Source organism: Biomphalaria glabrata, chromosome 3 (assembly GCF_947242115.1).
Source record: "Biomphalaria glabrata chromosome 3, xgBioGlab47.1, whole genome shotgun sequence".
NCBI classification, from domain to species: domain Eukaryota; kingdom Metazoa; phylum Mollusca; class Gastropoda; family Planorbidae; genus Biomphalaria; species Biomphalaria glabrata.
This window is the reverse complement of record NC_074713.1, coordinates 7,674,067-7,698,163: the sequence shown is the minus strand read 5'-3', so window position 1 is coordinate 7,698,163 and position 24,097 is coordinate 7,674,067. Positions and strand designations below refer to the sequence as shown.

At 33.5% G+C, this 24,097-nt stretch overlaps 1 protein-coding gene across 7 annotated transcripts; it reads left to right on the top strand.

Moving 5' to 3' along the window:
• Positions 1–70: 70 nt before the first annotated feature.
• On the top strand, positions 71–22,060 carry LOC106055935 (endoribonuclease Dicer-like). Of its 7 annotated transcripts, none has more exons than XM_056023175.1 (22): positions 95–134; positions 247–289; positions 3,243–3,339; positions 3,857–4,019; positions 5,255–6,699; positions 6,986–7,087; positions 7,980–8,176; positions 8,392–8,530; positions 8,635–8,710; positions 9,430–9,569; positions 9,927–10,106; positions 11,040–11,247; positions 11,343–11,605; positions 11,746–11,846; positions 12,267–14,709; positions 15,637–15,853; positions 16,334–16,653; positions 17,315–17,526; positions 18,148–18,406; positions 18,741–18,939; positions 20,600–20,675; positions 20,841–22,060. In XM_056023175.1, exons 3-22 carry the CDS (start codon positions 3,244–3,246, stop codon positions 21,001–21,003), a joined length of 6,999 nt encoding a protein of 2,332 aa, XP_055879150.1. In that variant the 5' UTR covers positions 95–134; positions 247–289; position 3,243; the 3' UTR covers positions 21,004–22,060. The 7 variants fall into 7 exon arrangements, with proteins under 7 accessions (XP_055879149.1, XP_055879146.1, XP_055879148.1 ...); XM_056023172.1 differs by having other exon boundaries at positions 99–134; positions 247–277; XM_056023178.1 differs by having other exon boundaries at positions 107–134; positions 247–285.
• Positions 22,061–24,097: the final 2,037 nt, after the last annotated feature.

Genomic DNA, 24,097 nt, shown 5'->3' with positions numbered 1-24,097 from the left:
ACACTGCACCCATCGGAATCAAAGACATTGCCATAAATATATATAGGTCTGTGGACAGAACTTTTTATGGTTAGTTCAAAATGGCGATACGCTTGTATTTCTTTATTAATATTATATTTAAACCCATTGACTGAGTAATTGAAAAATGTTCTAAAGACTAGACGATAGATCTAGATTAGATATATAATTTATTATGTAATAGAGTCTAGATCTAATTAATTTGTATTTCTCTCTTTCTAATTTTAGTCTTTGAGTTAAGACTTTTGAAGTTGAGACAGTGACTGAGTGAGTAAGTCAGAGTAAGACACTGTAACTCTAAGACTAGAAGTTGAAGTAGAACTAGAGTACTAAGACTAAGACAGTTGTTGAGTTATTATACTTAATTATACAGTTAGTAGTTTTTAAGTTTTACTTTTATGACTTTAATTTTAGATCACATATCTAGAAAATTTAGACTCTAGGTCCGGGGTTAAGGAGATTATAAATTTTATTAGAAAATTCAATTCATGACCTATGACTATGATGTCCTATCTAAAATGCTTCTTAATACTTAGGCTTAGGCCTAAAAATACACACATTTCATAGCCTTTGTGTAAATAAGTCTAAAGTCTAAGACTTTAGTATTCGTTTGTCACTATCAATGACATTAACGAACGCTCTTTATCACTATCAATGACACTAATGAACGCTATTTTAATGTTGAAAATGCATATCAAAGGGATATAACTCAAGGCCTGGAAATGAACATTTCTTTGATTTATTTTGTATAACATTTTCTTACTTAATTTTGTTTTTGTCTTAGAAGTTAAACCAAGTGTGATGTGAATGGGTAAAAAGAAAGGGAATATTGCTAAACATAGTGCTAATAAGGGGCGGAATTGGACATAATATTATTTTAAAAATGTTTTTCATGAGTGGCACAATCCTGCTCTCCCTCTCTTTTATTCTATCTTTCCTTGGTGCCCTAATTATTGATCGACCAGCCTAGGTAGGTACCAAGTATGGTATCAACAGGAGTGCCATAAAAAAAAACATCGGGAGGGACAATTATTGATCGTTCAGGTACCAAATTAGGTCATAATCACTAAGTGGAGTGAGTGGGCTAGACATACAGGGTCATGCAATTGCTGTTTATTTTCTGGACCAACTAGGTAGGTCACAGTATATGGCCCTTTATGAAGTTGAGGATTTAGCAGAGAAGGGAGCTATTAAAAGTGGGAAAAGTAACACTAATCTGTCGGTCTTAAGTTGGTTTATAAAGAAATTGATATTTTAATAAAAGAAAATTGAAGATAATATATTATTTTTAAATACAATAACGTGAAGTGTTTGTTAGTGTACAGATAGTGTTCGTTAGTGTACAGATAGTGTTCGTTAGTGTACAAAGCAGGGCGTGGTGTTCATTAATGTTAGCGCTGGACCTCATTGACCTGACCCTGACCCTCTTCAACATCATATTTTATTGTAACTATGCATAGCGTAACAAAACAATTTATCTATTTATATTGACAAAAGGATGACAAAAGGATGACAAGTTTATAGATATGTTTATATACTAACCATTATGGAGCTGTAAAAATTCAGACGAAAAAATTGTGACGACAGCGCTTAACTTGTTCGCAAGATGAAAATTACCTTTTTTTTTTTTACTACTGCTACTGAGCTATAGACTCTAGAATACTAGATCTATACTCTAAGGCCGGCCCTGGAAAATAACGGATTATTCTACACCATGGGTCAACTAGTAGTTTTATATTAATATTACTAATTTAATACTTTCAGTCACATTGTTACAAGGTCATCTGTCGTCATCGAGAAGTACATACTATAATAATAATAATAATAATAATAATAATAATAATCTTTATTATCCGTAAGGAAATTTGTCTTACAATTTGTGCATTACACCAAACAAAAAACATTATAACTATAAGAAACCAAAGTGTACATTCACACCAGACTCACTCATAATTTACATGTGACAAAGTTTATACCAGATTGTTCTTATTTAATGATTTGATTGCCAGGGGAACAAAAGAGTGTTTGTGTCTGTTTGTCTTTGCTATCGGTGTCTTGTATCTCTTTTGTGATGGTAAAATCACAAAGTCCTGACACAAAGGGTGATTCTTTATTTCGAGGATCTTGTTAGCTTTTTTATAGATGTTTGTCTCAAACAACTGCCCAAATGGGGTTTGTTTTTTGCCAATGATTTTGCCAGCAGCATTTAGGATTCTATTAAGTTTATTTTTATTTTTAATGCTCAGATTGCCATACCAGGCAGTGATATTGAAACTTAAAATATTGCAGATGTGAGCGTGATAAAACATAGCCAAGGCCTTTTCGCTAACATTAAACGAGGACAGTTTTCTTAGTAGTCGTAATCTTTGCTGCCCTTTTTTGCTGATATAATCAGTATTTGCAGTAAAATTTAGTTTATTGTCTAGGATAGTACCAAGGTATTTAAAGGTTTGCACAATTTCAATAGTCTCTCCAGCTACAGAAACAATATCATTTCCCTTCTTGTCCCTACGAAAATCGATTATCATTTCTTTGGTTTTTTTTTACATTTAATAATAAAAAATTATCTTTACAGTATTCTTCAATGTGTTCTAGTTCTTTGAAATACTCATTTACGTCTGAGCTCTCTGAGAGCAGGGCAAGAAGAGCCGCATCATCAGCGAATTTTGTGAAGGAGCAACAATAACTATCGGATTGAAAATCATTGGTGTACAAAATGAACCACAATGGCGATGTTACAGCCCCCTGGGGCGCCCCTGTGTTAACTATGCGTTCATTAGATATAACATTGTTTACCCTAACCCTAGTATAGAGAGACTATAGATCTATTTATAAGTTAAATTACACTTAACTAGATCTAGATCTAACTAGTAAAGACTGAGACTCAGTCCTTTTAACTTTCATGTCATGAATACTGATATACTTTATTTCGTTATAATATCTTTATCATGCTTTGAACTTTATCATTAATACGTTATGAAATCAAAGTTTAATATGAGTTATGAAAATGAGAATCTATTAAATGTTATCTTTTTTTATCTTATGAAATACGGGACTAACTTGACTGAATTGTGAATTGAGTAAATCACTAAAAATGCTACTTAGTCAGCTTACTGGAATACTGCAGTGTAGATATATATATATATATGAATGTTAATTTAATTCAAAATATTTTTTGCATAGGACATGTGAAATTTTGAATTCTTTTTTGTTATATCTTTAAGAATGGCTCATAGCAACACAACAGGACCTAGAAAAGGATCCAGATACCACCGTTTGGATGATATTCCAACAGATACATTTACACCAAGAACATATCAGGCAATAATTATTTTTCTTTATTTCAAATCACATTTAAAATGATGAGTTCAATTATATTATTTATACTAACAGTAAAGGTATTATTAGACGGACTATTAAATGTGAAAGTATTAAAGGACAGAGGCTTGGTGGCTAAATAATAAAGAATTTGACTTCCTAACTGAAAGTTCCCAAGTTTCAATGTCTGTGAAGACTGGGATTTTGAATATCAGGATTTTCAGGACACCACTGAGTCCACCTAACTCTAAATGGGTACCTACCTGACATTAGTTGGGGAAAGTAAAGGCAATAGGTCATTGTGCTGGCCATATGACACCCTCATTAACCATTGGCCATAAAAACAGATAACATTTACATCATCTGCCCTATAGGTAGCAAGGCCTGAAAGGGGTACTTTCTTTACTTATTAAAGCACACTTAAAATATTCTAATAATTATTAGCGAGCATTAAGAAGTTAGTTATAATCATAAAATTATTTGAAAAAAAAAATTAAAAAATATACCTATTTTCTTTTAGATTCAGCTTTTGGATTCTGCTTTGAAAAGAAATTCTCTACTATGTCTCGGTTGTTCAGAGAGCAAAATTTTTTTAGCTTTAATGCTAGCAAAAGAGCTTTCCTCTGTAACAAGATTGTCTCTAGGAGCAGGTGGAAAGCGGACATTTTTTCTAACGGACTCAGGTACTGCTTTGATTTTTTTTTTAGGAATTTAAAGCTCTGTACTTTTATTTTTTACATGAAAAATGGGAAATGCAGACATTCTAGCATGCCTGTCATTTTTAGGCAAAGTACAAAATGATTCTATTATGCCTATACCTTCTATAAAATGTCTAATTCAGGCAAAGTACAAAATGTCTTGTAAATATCAGAAAAAAAAAATCTAAAAATGAACTACCGGATTTCTTAAGACTAAAAATTTGTAGGCTCATATGTCTTAAGCCTATACTAAATGAATTTCAATTTTCAAATAATCAAATGATTCTTGAAATTAACGGCCATTAATTTAAAGTAATAATACAATTTAAAGTAATAATACAATTTAGTAAATATAATTTTATTTAGTATCTTCTAATTAGTCTACAATGAAAAATAAAAAGATGCAGAACATTTTGCATAGTGAGCAGGGGTAAACTGTCTACAGGCAACAGCAATGTAGAGTCATAGAAATTCATAATACTCTTGAATGCTGCTCATTGTTTATATATATTTCCAATCACACAAATTATTATTGTTATTCTAGATCTAGAGTCAGAATTCTTGATACAATTACTCTTAATATGAGTTTTAAAAAAAAAATTGAAAAATTTTATAGTTTACTTATTTTTTATCTGGATGGGAGTTCAAGTCAATTAGATAATCATTCCAGCAAGAATTTATATGAGGAATCACTTATTAGATCTATAATTATTTGAAACATTTCTCATTTCTAACATAACCCACAATGTTGATTATTATAAAGTTCTATTTCAAGACGAGTAAAGCTATTGCATTTTGATACAAGCTCTTTTTTGTTTCAATTATCAAATCTGTGCAATTATTCCATATTCCTTATTGCCGGTAACACACACACACACATGTATATATGAGTAGTCATAGTCCATTCCCAAACAGTATGATGACAAGAGGATTTCCCAAAATGAAAGGCTTTTTGTTATTACATAATTATTAACATCTTTTGCTCTAGTATCTACAGATGATGTATATTTTGTTCGATGTTAACATGACTCTCTGCATTAAGTGATTGATTTAAATTGCAAATCAGCATCAAGAAAATAAGTAAAAGGATAGAACAAAATGTTTACCACCAAAAAAGTGATGATGTGCTTAGTGCAAATGAACTTCTCATATCTTTGTTTGTTCAAACCAAGTAGTTGACTATGTAATCATTACTTGATTCTGTTTGTTTCTCTCCTCAGAAGAGGATGTTGATCTCTTATGTCAGACACTACCAAATCACACAGATCTTTTCATTAACAGCTGTCCAATGGGATTAGAAACAGAGGTTGAAAAATCCTTTAATGACTGGCGCAGTCTAATGCAGTCTAATAATATTTTAGTCTGTCTGGGGACTAATTTTTTGTATGCTATACAGAGAAACTATATCCAGTTGAAAGAAGTAAATTTGATTATATTTGACAACTGTCACAATGCAGTGGAGGTAGAGAATCATCCTTATGCAGCGATAGTACAAGGCATTAAAAAATTGACTAAGTCAGACAGACCCCATATCCTTGGTGTAACAGCAGCTATTGCTGGAACTGACTGCAATGATCCAGAGAAGTTAACAAGAACCATTTCATCTATGGAAGAAACAATGTTTGCCTATGCTGAGACTTCTATGCTGATTCTCTCAGAGCGTTTCGGCTGTCGCCCGAAGGAGTCAATCATCAGATGTGGTGACAGTGAGCTTTACGATGATCACAGCTCATTGAAAGATCTCTTGGAAGACATTCTAGAACAGTGCTACTTTTTTTTCTCAGACTGCCGAATATCCATTGATGATGCTGTGGATAATCGGAATCCCTGTGACACACCATTACAAGTATTAAATCAATGTCTGAACATTCTAAACATCTTAGGTTCGTGGTGTACAGCTTCTGTTGCAGAGTACTTTATCATGCAACTAGACAAAATTATTAAGTTTGAAAAAAACGACATCCATAAACAGTTTCTACGCTGTGTGATCACCACACTTCGTTATCTTGTGAAGACATTTGAAATGAATTTCCACCCTAATTATGATGTCAATGAGCTCCTGGAGTACACGACGCCAAAAGTTCGTGAGCTAGTAACTGTTTTAAGAAAATACAAGCCAGAGATGGACTTTATCATTGTCAGTAACAGTGACAGCTACAATGACGATGATGAGTTCTCAGATATTTCTGATGATGATGATGACTCCATCATGTCAGGCTCTGATGACGAAGACAGTAGTGGGGAAGGAACAAAGTCAAAACCTATGCATATAGCAGTGAAACGCACCCCTGATGGTGGACATGAACGAATCATGACATTCTCCGAAGAGGAGGAAAAAAACCTTTGTGGAATTGTTTTTGTAGAGAGCCGCTACATTGCATTTGGCCTTAATAAAATCATTGAAGAGGTTTGCTCTTGGGATGAAAATCTGTGTTTCGTAAAGAGCTGCCATATAACTGGTCAAGGTTTGCGGGGAGCTAATGGAAAGCAGAAAGTCAACAAAACGTACAAGCGCCAGGAAGAGGCTCTGAGAAAGTTTAGAACTCAGGAGTGTAATCTAGTCATTGCCACTTTAGAGTTGGAAGAAGGCATTGATATACCAAAATGTAATCTCGTTGTAAGATTCGACCCTCCTAAAGATTTTAGAGCTTATGCTCTTTCAAAGGTAAAACTTTTTTTGTCTACCCTCATTTTGTTATCCCTTTCTTCTTTCTCTCTCATCTCTCTAATAGTCCTCTCTCTTCTCTATCACATTTTCTATTTCTCTCTATTCTCTCTCATTGCCCCTCTCCATTTCTTTATCTCCTCTCTCTCTCTCTCTCTCTCTCTCTCTCATATACTTCTCATTCACTCTCTTCCTCTCTGCTTATATTATCTTAATATCTCATGTAATTTGTTTTACCACCAGTACATCACATGTATTAAAGAAATTATTTGTTGTTGTTTTTTAGGGTAGAGCTCGTGCAAGGGATGCTGTCTATGTAATCTTGTTGGATAATGATAATTTTGAAGGATTTAACTCAAGTCTTAAAGTTTTTAAAGGAATTGAACAGGTTTGTTTGAATAGTTTTAAGATTTGTGCTAAAAAAAACAACATTTTATGCAACATGTCAAAATAAATTTTCATTTAAACCATAAACAGACAAACAGACACAAACACTCTTTTGTTCCCCTGGCAATCAAATCATTAAATAAGAACAATCTGGTATAAACTTTGTCACATGTAAATTATGAGTGCGTCTGGTGTGAATGTACACTTTGGTTTCTTATAGTTATAATGTTTTTTGTTTGGTGTAATGCACAAATTGTAAGACAAATTTCCTTACGGATAATAAAGATTATTATTATTATTATTATTATTATTATTATTATTATATATGGGGGAAGCATATTTAGTAACTCCATCCTCATTGAGTATCCATTAAGGCTCAAGTTTGCACCTTATTAGTATCCTTGACCAATGGGAAGGATTTTACCTACATGTCATGAATGAGAGATTGCTCTTCACCAATGCCCATCAAGTAAATGATCATTTATCATCCGTTAACCTAGGACAAGTTTCCTTGAGCCACATTTGGGCTCCTCCTTTTCATTGAGGCTGGAGGGGTAGTTCCTATGTGTTCTTTATATCAACCGCCATCACCACCCATAGGACCCACATGAGGAAAACAGTGGCAGATGGAACAAGTTAACAGAGTCTTTCTTTCATCCTTTCCACATGCACATGCACTGCTTTTTTTGCTAGAACATGATACAGAAGCCCACTGGAAGTAGTGTTCTATCTCAGCTTATCCGTTAGTTTATCAAAATTTTGTTCTTAAATTTAGCAATATTATTTGTAATTTATTCACTATGCGTAAGTACATTTAAACATTTAAAAAAAAAAAAAAAAGAAGATATACAAAGATTCTATAGCATATATTCAGTAAAGTCCTATCGATGTAGGTACTATTGGGTGAAAACAGAAGTCTCTCTTTGACTGAGTCACTAAGCTCTGGTGAAGAAGCAGACTGTGAGGCTGAAGATGATGAGGAGGAAATGAGTGAATCAAAAGATCAACAATTGACTCCATACTATACTATGCCAAATACTCCAAACTCTCCGCATGTAACTATGCAAAGTTCCATAGCTCTTATAAACAGGTTTGTTGATTCAGACTAACCTCATAATTAATATTTGCTTTGGTTCTTTTTGTAGATTCACTTTTCTATGTGTTATAATTTCAAATATCTATAGATGTCGACTATTCTCAACTTACAAGAGATATCTAAATATGTAAATTTATAACAATTCATAAATGTTGATGCAGTATTACAAGACTATTAAAGTTTTCTATTTCCTATTTTTTTTTATTTAGATATTGTGCTAAACTCCCAAGTGATGCCTTCACACATCTTACACCTCATTGTCGCATTGAATCTGTTGCTGGAGAGCCACCGCTTTATATTGCCTACTTAAGGCTACCCATCAATTCTCCAATTAAAGAAGAACTGCAGGTAACTTTTATAGACCAAAGATTTGTGAATGAACCATATCATGTGCAAGTTATACTATGAAATTAGTTCTTTACCTTTTACTATTAAAAATGGTTTTTTGTTAGGGTCCTGCAATGAAAACCAGAAAGCTTGCCAAGATGGCAGTAGCACTTAAAATGTGCGAAATACTTCACAAAAAAGGTTAGTTTAAACATATTTCTAAAAACTAAATTATACTTAATCCAATGAAGCATAATGAGGTTAATTTTAGGACATAAACATTAATTCTAAAAAATCAGAGATTGAAAAAAAATCTTAATCTTTCATAACATTTGATTGTTGGTTTTTTTTAACTAATTTTTTTTAAACTATTTTTTTATATTATTGAGTTAACATTTCCCTGAGCTTTTTAATGCCATAATAAAGGATTTTTTTGTAATAAAGTTTTGTTTTACAATATTTTTGTGTGATTGATGATGTATTAATTTTATAAGTATCATGGTCACAAATGGCTGTAATAATGGCATTAAAATTGCTAAGAAACGCAATTCGTTACAAAATATTGTATAGTTTTTTTGTTTGTTGTTGTTTTTTTACACAATTTTTACTAGAATTGCTATATTTAAAAAAAAACAAAACACTTTTCTATTTGTAGAATTTTATCAAATCAGATATATTAACTTTCATAGTGAATATAATATGCATTAAAAAAAAATAAAATATTGATTGAACGTGAAGAAATGTATGACTACCATAATTTCTAACAATAGTTTCAATTTAATGGCATCCTAATAAGAAAAATGAAATGATTAGGAACTTAAGAATAAAAAATGTAGAAATCATGGCCACAGTTTTTCCCACTGAAACAATCGTACAGCTATGACAATGTCAATGAGATAATGCATTTTCCAATCTGATAGGAGAGTTAGATGAAAACTTGGTTCCTGTGGGTAAGGAGATGTTTCTCTATGAAGAAGAGGAAGAGTGTCAGAATGAGGAAGATATGACTGGTCAGGCCAGACCTGGAACTACAAAAAGAAAACAATTTTATATCAAAAAGGTGATTTTTTTTCTAAATCATATAAATACATTCTTTTAAAATAAATAAATGCAGGGGGAAAAAATCAAATTTATATTTCACAATTATTGTAGAGAATATTTTTAAAGAAGATAATCTAATTTTATTATTCTATTCCATGATGAATTTTAAAAAAGCATTTTATTTATACATTTTGTTTTATTTAGATTTCTTAATTCACCTTTATTTTCTATCATTTATAGTGATAATTATTGAAATATAAATACGTATTTTTAAATTTATGAACTGGGAATGTTGTGTTGAATGCATGTAAAATCTTTAGTCTTATAGAAAAAAAATTTTTTTCGTTAAGACATTCACTTAAATTTTGTTTCACAGACTGCTGAAGTGTTGCTTAATTGTCGTCCACTGCCCGGTGAGCCTTCCTTTTTATATCTAATCAATTTAAAGCTAACAGGACCAATCACTGATGAGCAGAACACTAGAGGTAGAGTAATCTATGCACCAGAGGATACAGTGCAGACACTTGGGATTCTCTTGTCTAAGAAAATTCCTTTGGTAAGTATATTTGCCAAAAAAAAGCTCTTTACTTTAATATGCAACAGATTTGTAAATCAAAACAAAAAGGGTAAAGAAGCAATACTAAAAATGACCAAAATATAAAAGGTTATTGAAAAACCAAGAAAGAGTACAGAAACAATAATAAAAATACCCAAAATATAAAAGATTTTGGAAAATTACAAAAGCTTAATGGGCTTCTTACCAATGGTCGAGCAAGGTCAAGTAGTAATAATTCTAAGATAGCCAGCATGTTGGACGAATGAAATATTTGAAAATCAATATAATGCCTTTTGATGGTTAAGATGACTGCCAGTCAGCTCATTTAAAAAAAAAAAAATATGGGCCTAACTAACCAGGTGGGCTAATTAAAATTATGTCAAATCATTAAAGCTAAATTTAGACTTAATACTTAAAACCTTGTCTTTGTTTATTTAGATATAATCTAGATGGCTTATTATTATAGAAGTTTCACTGAAAATCTTGTCTTTTTTTTTTAATTTAGATACAATGTAAACTAAGGACATATATAATTGTAGGTGTTTACTGATGTTCTTGTTCTATAAATATAAATCTGAATACATTATTTTATCATTATCTGGTATGCTAGCTATGTTTATTACAGTAATATTTTGTTATTGCCTAAATGTTTAGTTTGTGAAAGGATTTTGTTATTGGACCTATGTTACTGAGTGGATTGTAAACAAGCATAAAGATCATACCTAAACACATCTATTCAACCATTGTAAATCTCAACTGTCAGCTGCTAAATAGTGTTAGCCACCATCCCCAGTGTTTATGACCAAGTTCAAACCTATTTGCAAAACGAACATTTATACCTCATCATGTGTCTGGTTTTGTCAAACTGTCACCTTTATTTACTGTTAATTTTTACTGTGAAAAAAAAAAAATGTATGGCTCATTTTATTGCAGATGCCGTATTTTCCTGTCTACACGAGGTCAGGGGAGGTCACTGTATCTATTGATCTAATTCAAGACATCATATGTTCTGAGGAGGAAATCTTGCGTCTTTCGAAATTTCATCATTTTGTTTTTTCTGGTGTTCTACATCTTGAGAAAGACCCTATGGACTTTGATTATGTCAAGGCAGACTGTGGCTACCTTGTTGTTCCATTAAATGGTAGGGCAAATTTTTTTGAAGATTTCAAATAGTTTTTTTTTAAATTTCAAAATGTACTTCTATTTATATCTTTTACAATTTGTCTAAATTTCCAGGAAAATCGCATAATGAATTAGAAATAGAATGGGACTTTGTGGACAAAGTAATTGATTTTATAAAAATAGAGAAACGAGCAGGATTCAGTTCCAAAGGTGGCAGTGAGCCATTTCATTTCAATGTGGATGACTTTGAAGATGCAGTAGTCATGCCTTCATATCGTAACATAGACCAGCCTCAGCACTTTTATGTTGCAGAGATCCGTCACGATTTAAATCCAGTCAGCCCTTTCCCGTCACCAGAACTTTATAAAACATTCCAAGTAAGTCAGTTGGTTGTCAGTTTTATAATATATAGATCTTGTTCCTTCATGCGTTTCTGTAAAATTTGTGGGGATAAAGATACTTCAAAGTATGGATATAGTTGCTTTCAACTACTATTTTCATGATATGATTTAAACAGGATTACTATACAACCAAATATGGATTAATGATCACCAATACTGTACAACCTCTCTTGGATGTTGATCATACTTCTGCAAGACTGAACTTACTCACTCCTCGGTAATTGGCTATATTTTTTTTTACATTAGTAAAAAAATCTTTTACATAATAGGTACTCAATTACATCAGTGTTAACAAATTTTTAAGCAGTCATAGCTTGCAGACAAGGTATTCCTTTAGGTATATTAGTTCTTGTACTTCTCATTATGTTCTGTTTTCTTAAAATAATTTACATAACTGGAGCACTTCTTGGTATTTGAAATAATGGCTTAACACTAAGTATGCTTCTAGCTTGAATTAAAACACAAATATTTTGTGATTCACTGCGTTTTTCTTTAATATAATGGAATTATGATTGTTCTAAATTTAAGTACCAACATAAATAATAATTTTTTTTTATACTTCTGAAACGTTTCCAAAACCTATTAATCTAACAATAATAAATTGTTAACCTGTTCATTGTTTCACAATCCCATTTAGATACATGAATCAAAAAGGTGTGGCACTCCCTACCAGCAGCGCTGAGACAAAGAGAGCTAGAAGAGAAAATCTGCAGCAGAAACAGATATTGGTTCCTGAACTCTGTGATGTTCACGTGTTCCCTGCGTCACTGTGGAGAAAAACTGTTTGCCTTCCTGCTATTCTCTATCGAGCAAACTATTTATTATTGGCAGAAGAATTGCGTCAGAAAATATCTAGAGAAACTGGAATAGGTCTTGAAGGGCTTCCAGAAAGATTCAGATTTCCTAAGCTCGATTTTGGTTTTGACACAAGTCCTGAGAAGCTGCTGGACAATGAAGGATTTAGTAAGAAAAATAGTCCAAACAGCAAAATATCAAAAGTTGAGGAGGCTAATGTAAGATTAGGACACCCAAGACTTAAGTTAGAAAACTGTGAACTTCAAACTGAAAATTTTAAAGACCATCAAATTCAGCCAGATGAAATAGCATTTACAAGTGAAGACACCAAAACAGAGTCTTCCTCTGACAGTGATTCTGGTGTTGCATCATCATCATCAAGCTCAGATAACTGTGCCAGTAAATTTTACAAGTGCGAAGCTCAAACTAATTTATCTTTAGAGCAGAAGAGTGTTGATAAAAACTCATCAAGCCCATCTGTTGAATCCTCCATTACAAACTATGCATCAGATGATATTACAACTTCTACGACCAACTCAGTGTCTTGCAATAACCAAAATAGCACCTTCACAAAAGATGGCTGTGATCTCCCTTTTACGCCTGCTCTTCAGCAATCAAAAAGTAATTTCAGCACACCAGCTATGTCTGTGATAAGTTTATCTAATCATGCACCTGTCACAAAATGTACATCTACAATATCTTTGGCCACTAGTCTGTCTCCCTCAGTCTCACCCACCTTCAATGTTGACACTTTAAAGACAAATGAATCCACAACTTATCTATCTAAAGATACTAAATCTTGTGAGATTAATCAAATTTCACTGGTGGCTGACACATCCACTCCCGGTGCCTATTGCCAAACTGGTGCTAATATTAATGCAACATTGTTTTTACCTTGCTCCACAATAACCACACCACCTTTATTTATGTCTTCATCATCTGTATTGTCGTCATCATCATTATCATCATTTTGCAATATCAAAGATCCTAGTTTGGTTGAAGAGTTCTCATGCTCGCCAATGTCAACTAAACTTGTAGCAGGGAAGATGAACCCCTCTGATCCGTCATCATCTGTTTCCCCAAATATCAATGCAGTTTTAAATGTTAAAAACCATCTTAGCAATTCCAAGGCTGACCTCAATTTTCCAGGTTGTGAACCTCAAGGTCCTGATGCTGCTGACCCTGCCTTATTTCCAGCTACAGAATGTATTCACGATACTTTAACCACATCTCTATCTAACCATTGTGCATCTCATTCACCAGTTGCTCAATCATTTAACCATAACCACATCAGCCCTTCGAACAAAGCCATTCGGCAAGAACATGACAGTGCGCACACTAAGAATGGCTATTTGTTGAATGGCCATGCGAAACATGGCAATGACAGTGAATTAAGTGATGGTCCATCAATCATTATGAACACTTTGTCAGAGGAACTCAGCGGACTAGATATTGATCTCATAATTCCCCAAACCAACACTTCTGATACATTCCATACATTTGATACACCTCTCCAAAGTGACACAAAAACAAACTCTCAGTGTGGAAAAAAATATGGCCAATCTTCTTGGCAGCAAGCATGGCTTAATGAGATGGAGGCTGATTTGTTAGAGGAAGAAAATCAGACGGATGAAAAATGTGTATGGAATTCCGAAGAAAAGGCTTTAACTGACAAAGAAAAGAACAGCAAGAATGTTCCGGAGGAAAGTTTATTAGCAGATAATGAAGTCATCAAATTCTCGTTTGATACACAGGAAGTTAAAACTACTCAAGATAACTCTTCATCTCAAGACAAAAATGAATTAGAGAAAGGAAATAGTGTCCAAGTACACACTAAGTCTGAGGAAGCACCAACTAATATAACAGATTTTGAAATAGATTACTGGAATACAGCTGACAAGAATACAAAAAAGTCTGGAGAGAACTCTTTGACCAAAATGTATAACAAATTGATTGACCAAGATGAGGGCATCTATGATGAGCTTCCCTCTAGGCCTTTGTACAGCAAGCTAAAAGAATTGAAGGAACTATCAGCCAGTTATCAGCAGGCTGATGCTGTAGCCACTGTCAGTTTAGATGAGGATAGAGATTTAACAACCTTTGTCGGCCCCAGCCCTTGCCTCATCATGCAAGCCCTGACCATGTCTAATGCCAATGATTTCTTCAGTCTGGAGAGACTGGAAACAATAGGTGACTCCTTTCTCAAGTATGCCATTACAGTGTATTTGTATTGCAGCTATCCCGGCATACATGAAGGAAAACTGAGTTACTTGCGTAGCAAACAGGTTAGAGAAATTAGTATTTCTTTTGCTTTTCATTTAAACATTTATTTTTGTAAATAATTAATTAATTTTGTTTTTGATAGAAAGAAATTTAATACCATTATGTTTTATGAAAAAGTATTATATAGATTGTTACTGATACCTGTGTTTACTTTGGTAGAAAAGTTCACAGTTAGTTGAAAAGGAATGGTTTTGTTGCTAAATATTTTCATTTAGTCTAAAAACTAACTTTTCTGGCAGTTGGGTTACTAGGAAACATCAACATGGAGGTCTTCAGTAGTTTCCTTTTGAAAATCTCATCCTATTAATTTCTAAAGATAAAATTATGTATTTATATTTTTTTAATGCTAGGAAGTCTTTTTTTTTTTTTAATTGTCTTTATGAAAAGATGTAATATACAAATATGCTTTTGACAAAAATTATTTAGTTTGTATACCATGTATTATTGTTGTGTCCAGATGAATAACTAGCATCAGTATTTCATTTTAAAAGCACATTTTGGGATCAGGGGTTTCCCATATGTCATGGTCCTTCACTTGTTCTTACTAGTTATAACCTAAAGAATACTGTGCATTATGTTTGGCATCACTTCAATTGATAAAACTGTTGGAGGGAATATCATCATAGTTGAGGAGCTCCACTCTTAATTTTCCCTTAAGGCTGACTCTTGAAGCCTTAGTACTGCAAGGCAGTGAGGGTTTGAAATCAGTATCTTTTGCAAGATAAATATTTTGAATGAATTATTTGCAAACAGACAAATATTTTTTTATGATGTTTTTTTTTTCTTTTAATAATTAAACAAAATGAAAATCATTTCTGAGAAATATAGGCAAAAGTTCATCATTGACCACCACAAGCTTTTAAATAATAAAGAAATATTTATATACATATATACATTATTATACAATTAAATATTGTTCCACTCTGTAGGTTAGTAACTACAATTTATATAGGCTTGGACGTCGCAAAGGTTTGGCAGAGTGCATGGTGTCTACAAAGTTTGAACCCTTTGAAAATTGGTTGCCGCCGGGCTATGTCATCAATGATGATAAAAGACGAGGTCCAGTACCCAAAGTTGTCATAGTGACACCAGGATCAAAAGTCAATAACTCGCTACGCAACTTTTATTTGGATGAGGCTGATACAGGTTTGATTTTCAATTAGACATAGCTGTTAAAATTATATATTGGAACTTTTTAATGTAACTGAAAGAGCTAGCAATAGCAGATTGTTCAATTGGGCTTAATACTCATTTTTCTTTTATGGCTGTTTTTACTGAATTGTAATAACTATTCGTTTTTTATTGTTTTTAAATATATCATAATTAATATAATAATATTTGTAATATTTGTTATTTGTGTTTTGCAATCAATTTCTCTATAGCAGTTAATATGTTTAATTAATTTCTTCTTTATTAAACCAACTTTTTCTCTTTTAGTTTTTGAAATGGAAAAACTCTGACATTTAATTTCAAATGGATTTTTCAATAGTCACTCAGTTCTGAAATATATTTTATCAGTTGTTAAGATACAGTACTAGACAGATGTTTAATACAGATCATTTTGCATCATGTTGACCATCTTAGTCTATTAAACCTATTCACTAGTTTAAAAATTTTTTTTTTTAGCCAAGAAAGATGAAGCAGTCCTATTCAATAAAGAACTGGAATGGATTCAACAAAGCCAAGAGGCAGACCAACAGGATGAAGTGCAGCAGGAACCAAGTAACAATCTAACACCATACAGTCTTCAGTGTCATCATGGGCTCCCAGACAAAAGTGTGGCTGATTCTGTAGAGGCTTTAATTGGTTGCTACCTTACTACATGCGGCCGAACTGCTGCCTTGATATTTATGTCTTGGCTTGGACTCAGGGTACTTCCAAAGAAAAAGAAAACAATAGAGGATAGCAACAAACTAGAAAGGGCTAGTGGAAGTTCTTTTTGTAAGGTAAATTGAGCTTTTCACCAGACATAGATTAACTACTTAACTGATATAGGAAATCAATTGAATCTCTTTCCTTTTTCTCTAAAAATATTGTCCCCTACTGACTATGCATAAGTTAGTTAAAGTTATTTTAAAAAATTGTCTTTTCTTTTACACATATAAGGTACTAGCCGGATATGACCTGCAGACCTTAGTTTGAGTATTACTGATCTAGTGGATTGGATTTAGTTCAAACACTTTTTTGAAATATATTTTGCCACGATAGGGTGTGAAAATGGGTTTACCCGATTTTTAAAAACGTTTTGTTCTTTAATAGAGATACATTTTTTTTTATTTGCATGGCCTTCCGGTTGTTGGTGGGACATTAAACATTCACTATGGTCTCCACCATTATGTAAGGAAAATATATGTCAAGTTTTATCACGATTGGTCAAACGGTTTTGATTTCTATATGGGACATACATACACACATACTCCTTACATTCTACTTTATATATTAGATAAAAAAATTTGTTCTACACATATTCATGTTAGTTAAAATAAGAGAAAAAAAGTTATGCTCAACACTTATCCATAACTAGCTGTATAAATTGTTGTGTCATAATTTATGGCCTCAAAGGTTAATTTTGCATGTTATTACAATAATTCCATTTCTATTTTACAGCTAGCTGAGCTTGAGTTTGATGAGCTCCGCTGTCCCCCATCCCCAATGTTCTCAAACACAGAAGAGAATCAAGCCAAGCTTCAACACTTGTTGCAAGGGTTTGACTCTCTTGAAGAAAAGATTGGCTACACATTTAGAGATAAATCCTATCTGCTTCAGGCGTTTACTCATGCTTCCTACCATTACAACACTATCACCGATTGTTATCAGAGGTAAGTTTCATCTGTCACTCATTTGTCAAATACAGTGTTCACTAGAGACTTCAATTTTTATTTATGTTTGAAAAAAAAATATTTTTTTGTCATTTTTTTTTTAAATAGATGACAATTCTAAAGAATATCAACATACCTTCTTGTCTGTGAGAAATACTTAGTGACTCTGATACTTACTTTGAAAGTTAATCAAAACTATATTAGTGGTTGATTGTTATTATCCTGAGAACTTAGGCATGGTGAAAATTTTGTGGTTAATGTTTTTCCTTTGCCAGGCTCTAACAGTTGATTGTTCAGCAGGGGTCAGCTGCATGTTACTGATCTTTTCAAATCTAAAGCTTCGCTTCACATCATAATTCAAGATCCAAAAGCAGACACCAATTAAATAAATACTATAATAGAACAAAGGCACCTTTTGAGACCTTTGCTTGCAAATAATACTTTGTAATAGATCTGCACAACCATAGCAGACACTGCAATTAACTAATTAGCCTAATGAGATTCTCTTAGCAAATCAAAGTCAACATCTCTCAAGATTTATGTCTCAAAAATTAAATGTAAACTAATCAAGCTAAAGAAGTGAAATGAATCAATCATTTTCTTGCCTTCTTTTTTTTACAGAGTTGAATTTCTTGGGGATGCCATTCTTGATTATGTCATAACAAGACATTTGTACGAGGACTCTCAGAAGTATTCTCCTGGTATCCTGACTGATCTAAGATCTGCTTTGGTCAATAACAACATCTTTGCTGCCTTGGCTGTCAAATGGGGCTTCCATAAATACTTTAAGGCCATCTCACCCTCGTTGTTCCAAGTAATAGACAAGTTTGTCAAATGCCAGAAAGAAAAAAAAGATGATGATATAGATATAGACGAAGAGGTACACTATTTTCTTTATAGATTTATATTGTTGAACATTTCTACTCAAATATTTGTGTGGCATTGTTTGAGAATACACATTATAAAAGCTCACTTATAAAAATAAACAATCTTAAATCTAAACAAACATCATAACTGGATTAAAAACCATTTTTATTTGAAATCAACACAGAAACAAGGATTTTAAAGTCTTTCAGAAAATGATTATTGTACCAGGTATTCATTATTCATGTGACTTGTTTAGTCAGGCAGAGTCATAGTTTATTTACTGCTCCCATATATCATGTTTTTATTTAATATACTTATTATTATTATCCTTTTTTTTTTTTTGTCAGTTCAGAGAATTGTCATTAGAAGATTGTGAGCAGGAAGAAGGTGCTGATGAAGAAGATGAGGATGAGGAAGTTGAAATGGAAATTCCCAAAGCTCTGGGAGATATTTTTGAATCTGTTGCTGGTGCAATCTATTTAGATAGTGGCATGTCTCTGGATACTGTTTGGCGAGTCTACTACAGAATGATGAAGCCCCACATAGGTAAGATAATTGGCTTGATCTTGTAAGTGTTTAGGTTGTGAAGAAAAAAAGTTTTAATACCAACAAATCATTCTCTGGTGATATAGCACTGGATAAAAAGGGATTCTTGATAAATATACTGTAACAGTATTTATGACAGATATCTAGGTGTTTGTATAATGTTTGACCTTAGTGACCTGTTGGGAGGACCTTTCATGACATGCTGGTTTGCTAGAGCATATGGTTATTTATACTTTAGGGACATGTAGACCTACTATCTATATAAAGGATTGTAGTTCATTGATAAAGTTAGTTGTTCTTAGTTTCTTAATAAGGAGTTTCTTTCATTGAGTTGCTGTGTGACGACTGGGTGAACGAAAAAAAACATGACATTATTGTTACATTATCCTTTATACAAAACATTAGAAATTGTTTAAGTTTATTCTTACTTTTGGTGTCTCTTTCTATAAAATTTAAACCAATGTTCATGCATTTATAGTTGAATAATCATTTTAAAAGTTTTAAAATCTTGTATTCACACCTTCACTTATCCCATTGTCTGTTGAACCGTTGGGGTTTGTCGTCTTTCTCCATTCCTGTCTTTTGCCTTGGATGGAACCTCTTTCAATGCCAGGCCTGTCCATTCTTTTACATTGTCATCCCATCGCTATCTTTGTGTGCCTCTTCCTCTTTTTCCTTTACTGTTCCCTGAAGGGAGTTCTTTGCGAAGACCTTTGTAACATGGCCATAGAGTTTATTTTCAGGTTGTTTTTTTTACAATAGTTAGCAGGTTATCGTGGGATCCAATTGCTATAGTAACCCTGTCTTTAAATAAGCAAGGATTGAACTAGACAGTCATAGATCTTTGAGTTCATAGGGTATGAGAAATGTGCATCTTTGATCTTGGAGGAGCAACTATTTTGTTTTAGGTCTTTAAATGTGATACCTCTTTCTAGCTCTGCAGTTAGTGTCCAAGACTCGCAAGCATATAAGAATGTAGCCATGAACAGAGAGCACATCAGTCTGATTTTGATTTCAAGGGCTATACCTTTGTCTTTCCATATTGTTGTTTTGAATTTAGCAAGCGCTGTAAGTGGACTGTGCAATTCGGGCCAGTAGTTCAAGTTTGGTTCCCTCATCCAAGACAATAGCTCTGAGGTATTTAAAACTACTGACACTTGTCAGCTTTTCACCTCCAATGCTGATGGCCATTATAAAGCCCTGTTGGCTATTGGTCATAATTTGTTGTTTTTTTTCAACATTTATTTGCATACCATATGCTGTGGAAATCTTGTCTATGCACATCACCAGGTCAGCTAGTTCTTCTTCTGTCCTGCTAGGCCATCTATGTCATCTGCAAAGTGCAAGCTAGTAGTTTTTCTTCCTCCAATGCTTGCAGTGCCTTCTTAAGCCCTCAAGAGCATCTTCCATTAGGATATATCATTTCAAGAGTTGGTGAAAGTAGGCAGCCTTTTGTTACTCCATATATGGTTATAATGCAGTTCCCAATGTTATTGTTGAAGTACACATCACTAGTGGCCTCCTTGTAGAGGTTCTGGATTATTTTGTTTAAGTTTTTATTTATGTTGTACTTTTCCATTGTTGCCCAGAATGCCCCATGCCATACTCTGTTGAAAGCATTCTTGAAATCAATTAAGACATTATTACTTTTGTTTTTCAGATAAATACCTAAAAAGTATTCCTAAATCACCAGTCAGAGAACTTTTGGAAACTGAACCAGAAACAGCTAAATTTGAGTAAGCAATTGTTATATTAGAAATGAATGTAATGGTAGGCTAGATTAGTGGTAGGCTAGAAAGTTCAAAATGTCCTTTCTTTGGGAGAGTTGAAAAACATTTTTTTTTTGGATTTTGATCTCATGATTACAAATGTAGGTAACTCTTTTCTCTCTCTTGTTGCAGACGTCCAGAAAGAACAATGAATGGTAAAGTCAGAGTGACAGTTAATGTTGTGGGTAAGGGTGTTTTCAGTGGAGTGGGCAGGAACTACAGAATCGCTAAAAGTGCTGCTGCCAAGAAGGCTCTACGCTCCATTCGCACAATGGCTCAAAATTTGTTGGGCTGATCATCTGAATTCGGCTGTACTTTATTTATTGATTGGACTGAAGCATTTTTTTACAAAATATTTTTGCTATATATACATATATGTGTTTACATGTTAAGTGTCAGCTGATAGTTTGATGTTGTATAGTGTGAATGTGATCATTGGTGAGCAAAGCCTTATACATCAAGCATTCAATTAGCGATATGCAACACTCAGTTTTTATCAAGTGCTAATACAATCTGTTTGAGATTAATTCACAAAAAATGTTCAGTGAAGAGTGAGTGGTTTATTGACCTGATAGCTAGTTGATCAAGCCTCTTTATCTCAATGCAATAACTGGCCTTAAACATGAAACACTGCTCAGTGAGTGGTTTGCAAATATATAGAAATATACTCTTTGTGTAAGTTGTTTTTTTTCTTCTTTTAACTCTTTCACTGCTAAGCAATGCATTAATTTTTGTAAGCACCATAATGCATAACCATTGCTCAGAAAAATAGTTAATGTACTGTTCTAGTTTTTAAATTTTAGAAGTTCTTTTAAAAAAAATATCTTTTTTTAATTTACACTGCTTTTTTTTTATAGAAAAAAACCTTGGTTGTTTTTGTGTTTCTGTTAGCCAGATTTCTTTGTAGTGAAAGAGTCTGTATGCATATTGTGCAAGTAATTTTTTTATTTATTGAAAAGTGCCATTTTTGTCCAATAATCAAAGTATGTGGATGAAGCATTTATTTTCTTTATACAAAGAAAACCTTTCAAGCTTCTAATAGGTAACACTTATAAATCAATTGCAGAAAAAGTCCTTTTTTCTTTTAACTGCAATGAAAGTAAATCCACTTAAAATTACCTTAATATTCAAAGTTAAAAATACCTGGTCAAAGCATTTATATTACATTATTTAGAATTGTTTCAAATTTATATTTACAGTTTGATAGAAATTTTTATTGTCTCTTTTCTTTTCCAATTGTAAACAGTTGTTATTGTCAATTATATTTATGTAAAGAACAAACAAATTACTTAGTAAAGCGTGATTTAGTAAGACATTATTGAAGAGAAAAAATATTAAAGAGATCCGCAATATTTTGTTGTTTTAATTGATCATGTGTTTGTTGTGTACTTTTAACTATGGTAAACAAAATGTTGACACATGTACTGTTAATGATAGTAAACTAAAGGTTAACACTATACTGTAATGTTGTGGGCAAGGGTGTTTTCAGTGGAGTGGGCAGGAACTACAGAATCGCTAAAAGTATTGTTTATTAGAGAAACTAGTAATAACAGATGTCTCTTAGGCTGCTTGCAGCACACAGGGCTACATCCTGGCAGAACCTGCAACGCTACTGATCCCAAAGTGTTTCAGGTATTTGAGGTTCCTTAGGAAGGGGAAACTTTTGTTGGGTGTCATTGGTCTAACCATAGTTTATACCCAGGCTTTCATTTCGTTACATTGTTCCAGGAGATGAACTATTGTGGTTCTACAATCTAAGGCCAACAAACATCAAAGTTTATAATAGAATATAGGGAGGCTGTCTGGTCTTGTAGTATGCACTTTAAGTCGTTGTCCTGCGTTGGAACCATGCCTGCTTCTATGCTTTGCTTTCGTGGCGCTCGCGTGGAAACGACCATTAGAGGAAGTGGTTAGGCTAAATGGGTAGCAACACGAGTCTCCCGTGGGGATGTCCACGGGTAGACGAGAGTCCACCTCTTGCACGGACGGACTTGCAAAAGAGTCCCCATAAACCTGTCACACATCCATGTGCTGTTCATCAAGGGACCGTTACATAAATGACGAGCCCGGTGTCCTCGGCCAAGTAGGCCTACAGTCAAGCATGCGTCGGGGGCCAAAGACATTGGAAACAGCAATGCTTTACATAGGCATTGACTCGGGTCTCTCTCAAACAGAACTGTGTGTTCACGCAGGTTGTTTTTTTTTTTTACTGTTTGGCGTCCAAACTGTTTTTTTTTTTCAAACTTTGACCTCGAAGAGCTCAGCTCATAAGACGATCAAACGGTTAGAACATTACAATTTTCTCAGAGAAAATTAAAAAGTCTAATCCTTATTTATTTTTAGTTGTCCTACTTTTGACAAGAGTGTGCTGAACTATGATGAGAGATTTGAATCTATTTCAGATTAGTGAGGCTTGGTAGCAAAGGGCTTGGCTTATGAAGATAGGATTTTAATTTTGGAGTCTTGAGGACATCCTTGAGTCAGAACTAATTAGGGTACCTGACTTAAGGTGTTTGGGGGGTTGTGTTGGCCACATTACACCCAAGTTAAAGTGTGCCATATGAAACTTTGTGATTAATACGATGAAAATTTCTGACATCGGTAGCTAAAAAGTAGAGATTCATAAAATGGGAATTTCCTAACTATTCTATACACACAAAGCAAACTCATTCACGTGGTAAAAATGAGCAGTGTAGTCATGATTAATATTTTTCAAATGAGTTTAATGCTAGATATGTATGGTTCAGGTAACACAGTGAGGCTGAATGGCTTAAACCCCTTGGCTGCTTATCAAAGGGGATCAAGTTTGAATCCAGACTCTAGCTGAGTTGTGTTGGCTGAGGCAGCATGGAAACCTCCCAGATACCCCCCCCCCCCCACGTGTCCCCTGATTGGACCAGAGCGCACTGCAAGGCAACGAAAGTTTGTATAGCATGAAAGTAGCAACTTATAAATTTAATTAAAACAAGCAAACAAATCGCTAAAATCAGGGACATATGACTTAATAGACTAATTTAAAAAACATCGCATATCACTCAAACACAGCTACCATCTCTTGAAGAGCCTTTTCATGAAAGATGCCTTTCCAAAACACTCACGATTCTTAAAGATAACCTGCACCCATTTATCCACTGTTACATAAGATCTGAACGATATGGTCGTCTTCTTTCCATTAGAACTAAAACAGAAAAATTTTAAAACTAATTCATCCCACTTTCGGTCAGAGTGTTACAAGATCAGCTGTCGTCATCGAAAAGTTCATAGAAGTCAAATTCATAAAGCGCTGGTTTTGAATGTGTATGTGTTTTATGTGTGAATGTTGTTCGAACTTTTCATCTATACTGTTATTGTACAGTAGTTACGCCGAGGTTGTCAGTTGTAGTCAAAGT